This window comes from Acanthisitta chloris, unplaced genomic scaffold, assembly GCF_000695815.1.
Source record: "Acanthisitta chloris isolate BGI_N310 unplaced genomic scaffold, ASM69581v1 scaffold4671, whole genome shotgun sequence".
Taxonomy (NCBI): Eukaryota; Metazoa; Chordata; class Aves; order Passeriformes; family Acanthisittidae; genus Acanthisitta; species Acanthisitta chloris.
In genome coordinates this window covers 3,303-9,695 of record NW_008654239.1, presented here as the reverse complement: position 1 = coordinate 9,695, position 6,393 = coordinate 3,303, and the positions used below count along the sequence as shown (strand labels likewise).

Genomic DNA, 6,393 nt, shown 5'->3' with positions numbered 1-6,393 from the left:
TTCCTGCTGTTTGTTTTGCAGAGAAAGCAGGCCCAGTTCTATGAAAACATTGTCAAAGTGATCAGACCCAAACCAGACTACTTTGCTGTTGGATACTATGGCCAAGGATTCCCAACGTTCATAAGGGTAAGTGTCCATGTGTTTCCACAGAGCACAGCAAGTTTTCCTGCTCTGGAGATTCCCCTTGGTTGTGGAGAAAGTGCATCAGTATGTCCCTGTGTTATTTGCAATCTAACACTGATCATTGGGTTTTAGGTGTGTAAAACAAACATTGGGTTTTCCTTTCTAGCTTTCGTGTGGAATAATTGAATTTTAGCAGAGAAACGTTCTCTTCAAACATATCTAATACTTTGTATTTCTTCAGGGTATCCCTGGGAATGAAGATGTATGGCCCAGTCTATTGATCCCCTGATCATAGATGTTTGTCATAGGTGGACAAACGCATCTGCAGTGGTGACATTTTTGCCTGACAAGTGATATATATATATTTATTTATTTATTTGAATGAGGTAGAGAAGCCTTTTGTATGTGCCCGTGTTTCCATGGGAGTGTCCTTTCCAGCACAGCCCCTAAAATGAACTATCAGAGATGTGTGTGGTACCTTTAGTGACAATCTTTTATCATTGATTTTCCTGAATTATGTGTCAATGGAAGACATAACTCACTTGGTTAATGCCATTGCTGTAGGTCTAGTGATATCTGAGTTATTTCCACTGATACCAGGATTTTTGAAGGTGGAATTAGAGGCTGAAAAGAGTGAGGATTAAACATGTCTGAATTGTATCTGTGTCATGGTCCTGTGGCACAGGCAAGGACACCTCCCACCAGCCCAGGTTGCTCCAGGCCCCATCCAACCTGGCCTGGAACACTCCCAGGGATGGAGCAGCCACAGCTGCTCTGGGCAACATCTGCCAGAGCATCAGGCCCTCACAGGGAAGAATTTCTTCCCAATATCCCATCTATCCCTGTCCTCTGGCAGTAGGAAGCCATTCCCTCTGTCCTGTCCCTCCAGATCCTTCTCCCAAGTCCCTCTGAAGCTCTCTTGGAGCCCCTTTAGGCACTGGAAGGTGCTCTAAGATATTTCTGTAGAAAATGAGTGAATTCCTGGTTTATTATATTGTTATAGGGAAGGCTTTCTCAGGAATCCTCAAAGCAATGAATGTGGGCTCAAGTCACTGCTGACTTTGCAGAGGGAATTGTGGCTGTCACTTGTCATGAAATTTGGTGATAATGTCCATCCACTGTCACCCCCTAGAAACACCAGGAGCATCCAGTGCCCCAGAGGGGTTGGCACCCTGGGGTCAGGATGGGCACAGTGAGGTATCCTGCGTGGTCATGGGGCACACAAAAGTGTGGAGAGCAAAACACAACGTTCCCACCGAGTGCTGTGTTCAGCTGTGGAGCCAAAGGGATTCCAGGCAGAGCAGTGTGAGTCTGATGTACTGATGTGGAACTGCTGAATGGGGTTTTGTATGTGCAGGAAAACAGGCTGAGGTTTATAACAGCCTCGTGGATTGGTCAGTTTGTGACAAGTGAGCACTAAAAACTCTGAAAAACAGGCCGTGAAGTGCCTTGTTGGTTGAGAAAATCCTCAACACAAGCTGCTTCTTCTATTCCAATATTCTCTGTGATTCCAGGTGTATATATGTGAACTGCAGTTGCACAGAGACTTCTTAGGCATTTAGTATTGCCTTTTTTCCCCCTAATTTGAGAGTATTCGTTCACCTACTGAGCACTGCAAAAGGCACCACTGCACAATTAAACCCAGATGGGCAGAGCTAAACTGTTCCATGTTTCTAGCCCAAGTCATAATGCCCTTTTTTAACTAAGTGCTGTGTAATTTTTCCACCAAGAGTTCATTTTGAGGTGAGTAATGAGGTTAACCATATTCCCATGCAAATTTTATCCAAACTTGCTTTAATGTGTTTGATCAGTTAAAAATATGCAAGTCATCTCCTACATTTTCCTTTAGAATCCCATGAACTCAGTCTGTAAATGGACTGTGTAAAATGCATCTTCATTTCCCTTGTTGCTAAAGAAGAAACCAATGCTTAGAAAGACAATGTCCTTAATTTCAGAGGTAAGTAGTATGCAGACAGCTTCACAATGGCAAAAACCTAGTAGGCCAATATGAAGCCTATGGCATCATCAGTATCTCTGGAGCCTAAAACTGGTGTTCATTTTTGGTGTTACTTTTCTCTGCTACTATTCCTTCCTCACCTCAGTGCCTTTTAATAACTGTTTATGGATAAAAACTCTAATTCTGTTTGTTTCCATCCATTCCACCATTAGCTGTGGAAGATGGAGGGGAATTATAGAGGGAGATCTTGGATTTGGTAGATACAATTTGTCTTCATGTGTCCTCAGTGTCCACCCATTTTAGATCCTTGAAATCATGTGTTTAGTTGAATTTAGTGTGGTTTATGCGTACAACTAAAAGGAAGTTGTGCTTAATGATCTCAGCACTGAATTGGAGGTGACAAAATCCACGTGTGCTTTATTGAATTGGCATCAAACGTTGGTAAACTCCTGATTATGCCACAGTGAGAGGAAAGTGAAGTTTTTGATTGACCAGCATTGGTGCCAGTGCTCCTGAGATCCCAGTTCTTCCCTGAGGGTACTGGTTTTAGCAGGATCCCGGTGCCAGAATGTCACCTCTCAATTTGCTTCCAGAACAAAGTCTTCATTTACCGGGGGAAGGAGTACGAGCGACGCGAGGACTTCGAGGCAAGGCTGCTCACACAGTTCCCCAACGCGGAGAAAATGAAGACAACGTCTCCACCAGGGGAAGACATCAAAAACTCCTCTGGCCAGTGTATCCTTGGGTTGGACACTCAGTGCAGCCTCTGCATCCAGCACCACAGGGCAAGGATTTATGGCCAACAGAGCCACAGAATAACCAGAGTTGGAAGGGACCTTCAGGATCATCCTGTCCAACTCTTTGCCCTGCACAGACACCCCAACAACCTACCCTGTGCCTGAGAGTGCTGGCCAAACACTCCCTGAGCTCTGTCAGTCTTCGGGCTGTGCCCACTGCCCTGGGGAGCTGTTCAGTGCCCAAACACCTCTCAGGGAAGAACGTTGTCCTGATATCCAACCTAACCCTCCCCTGACACAACTTCAGATATTCCCTCGGGTCCTGTCACTGGTCCCAGAGAGCAGATCTCAGAGCTGCCCCTGCACTGCCCCTGTGAGGAAGCTGTATGAAGCTCTGAGTCTCCTCCAGCTGAACAGATAAGTGCCTCAGCCACTGCTCATGTAGCTTCTTCTCAAGGTCCTTCACCTGTTGCCCTTCTACCCTTGTGGGTGTAATACACCAACTGGAATACACCAATTCCAGTGTCGTGTCCTTTTTGTGCTGTCCCTGTTTTGCTGCCTCTTCTGCTTGTCTCAAATTCACTTTTCACTTCTTAACCCCCAAATTCAGATATTCAGTGCTTTACTGTGAAGCCCAAACTGGATTTACCCTCCAAGTTTCACAGGCCAGTGTCAGAGCAAATTGTGAGGTGAGTTCGGGTTTGGTTTGGGGGTTTCTCAGTCACCTTCATACTAAACTGCTGCTTGTTGTATGATGAATCTGTGCACAGCTAATTGGGTGGTAATTGTGTGGACATTTAATGGTATTTCTTAATGCTGGCAGAGATTCCACCCAGCCCACTGGAAAACAGTGATCCCAGAAGCATTTTATGTGTATGTACAGATATATAAACATTTTCTAATACTAGAACTTAGCAACAATTCCTAAGCAGATAATGCTTGATTTCCCCTGTGCTTTTGGAGGTTGAAACTAAATGATCTTTCAGGTCCTTTCCAAGCCAAACCATTCTGTGATTGTGTCATCCCATGATTCTTTTCCCTTTTCCCAGTTTTTATAGGGTGAATGAAGTCCAACGGTTTGAGTACTCACGTCCCGTCCGGAAGGGAGAGAAAAACCCTGACAACGAGTTTGCAGTAAGAAATTAACAAGAAACCAAAATACTTTGGGGGTTTCCTTGGTTATTATGAGAATCTGAACCATTCATCATCTTTTAGTTGTTGTTAGATAAATTTGAGGCTTAAAAGTGATTATTTTTCATGCAATTAAACCAATTGAGTATGTTCTGGTTTATACTGAGCCCAAACTCAGTGTTCAAATCCAGGTTGGATGAGCCTTGAGCAACCTGCTCTGGTGGGAGCTGTCTCTGCCCAGGGCAGGGGTTGGGGCTGGATCATCTCTAAGCTCCATTGCCATCCCAAAAATTCTATGATTCTGTAACTAGGGAAAAAAATGAGCAAAATTATATTTCTTTGGATAAAAACAGCTGTTTGGAGAAAGGATTTTTAGTTGCTACACCTGAAAATACCACTATCTCTTGCCAAAACTTGGCTTGCCATGAAGATTCCAGCAAGGCATGTAAAAATCTGTTTTCACTAATACTTTTGTTTTTTATTTTTTGGTCATAAACCATATGTTTCATCTAATGGTAAATAAAACTCCTCTGTGAGGAGGCACTGGCACAGGTTGCCCAGAGGAGCTGTGGCTGCTCCATCCCTGGGTGTGTTCCAGGTCAGATTGGATGGGGCTTGGAGCAACCTGGACTGGTGGAAGGTGTCCCTGACCATGGCAGGGGTGGAATGGGATGAGCTTTAAGGTCCTTCCAACCCAAACCAGTCTGGGATTCTATGAACAAAGGCTGTCCAGAAAAACCAGTGGATGTTTTCCCTAGCAATCTCCTTTGGTAAGAGTAGTTTTCTCTGCTAAGTCACGTATCAGATTTAAATCAGTGCTGCTCCATCTTCCCCATGAGCAGATACTGCTTGAAATTGTCCCCTGGCTCGATAACACCTGTCCTACCCTGGTTCCTTCTCCTGGTGATAATGTTTTAAGGCTTAAGATCAGAGCTGTCCATCTGGTAATGTGCTGTTTATGTTCCCTTTGCAGAACATGTGGATTGAGAGAACCATCTATGTGACAGCCTATAAACTACCAGGAATTCTGAGGTGGTTTGAAGTCAAATCAGTTTTCATGGTAAGATCAGTTTGGCTTTATTGAGACTGCATAAAATAATGGGGGGTTTGCACAGCCAGGGAGCATTTCTGTGTCTGTGTGACTGCACTTGGCACCCTAAGGGGAACGTGCTGAGCATGCTGATTATTGGCTGAGGGTGACTGAAGTAGAGCTTTCACACTCCTGAGGGCAGGGAATGTGACCAGGTCTCCTAGGACTTAAGGGCAAGGCCTGATCAAGTGCTTCAAGTACTTGTATATTGTGGGTCTCAGTAGAGTGAGCCATTACAGCCCTGAGCCCTGCAGAGAAGGACTTGAGGGTGATGGTTGATGACAGACTTAACATGAGCTGCAGTGTGAGCTCAGCCTAGAAACCAACTGTGTCCTGGGCTGCATCCCAAGGAGTGTAGCAGCAGGTGAGGGAGGGGATTCTCCCCCTCTGCTCTGCTCTGCTGAGGCCTCACCTGGAATACTGCACACAGTTCTGGTGTCCTCAACATCGGAAGGACTTGGAACTGTTGGAGCAAGGGACAGGCTGAGAGAGTTGGGGCTGTTCAGCCTGGAGAAGAGAAGGTTGTGTGGAGACCGCAGCCCAGCCTGCAGGAGCTGAAGGGGCTCCAGGGAAGCTGCAGAGGGACTCTGTGTTAGGAACTGCAGGGACAGGACAAGAAGGGGAGAAATTGAAAGAGGGAAATTCAAAATAGGTATCAGGAAGAAGTTTTTGCTGTGAGGGTGGTGAGACACTGGCCCAGGTTGCCCAGGGAGGCTGTGGCTGCCCCAACCCTGGCAGTGTTCACAGCCAGGTTGGATGAGCCTTGAGCAACCTGCTCTGGTGGGAGGTGTCCCTGCCCAGGGCAGGGGTTGGGGCTGGATCATCTCTAAGCTCCATTCCAACCCCTGAACATCCTGTGAAACCCAGAGGACCTGAGGTGGTGCAGAGGAACTCTACTCCATCCGTGAAACTAGTCTGAATGTTCTAAAAGAGTGTATTTTACTTGACACTTACTCAAAATCCACCATAAATCAAATGCATTGTATGTGCCTACATTTCTTATCTACTTAGCATGTGTCATTAAAGGTTGTTTCTGTTTCTTTTCCATATTTAGCTAAAATATACCCTCAGCAACCTCACAGAGTAACTCCAAATTACTCATTTCTCTGTTCAACCATTTAGACTGTTTAGATAAGACATATCCATTAAAGGCCTTTAAGATTAAATGATTCTTACACAGCTGTAATTTTTAAGTAGCAATAAAAACATTGTTACTGCCTTTTTAAAAACTCTCTTGTGAGGCTTATTTTTAAAGGGGAAAAAAAGAACAATTTGCATATGATTAATTAAAACCTTTTTCATTGCTCCATTGAGGTTATGTTGGACAGTTGTATTTGGATGAACAGAAGTAATGC

At 44.9% G+C, this 6,393-nt stretch overlaps 1 protein-coding gene across 1 annotated transcript in view; it reads left to right on the top strand.

Annotated features, from left to right (window-relative positions):
• LOC103810504 (dedicator of cytokinesis protein 1-like) overlaps positions 1–5,008 on the top strand; it is a gene marked incomplete at both ends in the record, with an annotated part of 39,241 nt that extends 34,233 nt beyond the window's left edge. The window contains 5 exons of the mRNA XM_009083405.1: positions 22–126; positions 2,674–2,815; positions 3,428–3,506; positions 3,867–3,951; positions 4,922–5,008. Of these exons, the coding sequence (XP_009081653.1) occupies positions 22–126; positions 2,674–2,815; positions 3,428–3,506; positions 3,867–3,951; positions 4,922–5,008 (498 nt within the window). The remainder of the gene's footprint in view (positions 1–21; positions 127–2,673; positions 2,816–3,427; positions 3,507–3,866; positions 3,952–4,921) is intronic.
• Between the last annotated feature and the right edge of the window lie 1,385 nt (positions 5,009–6,393).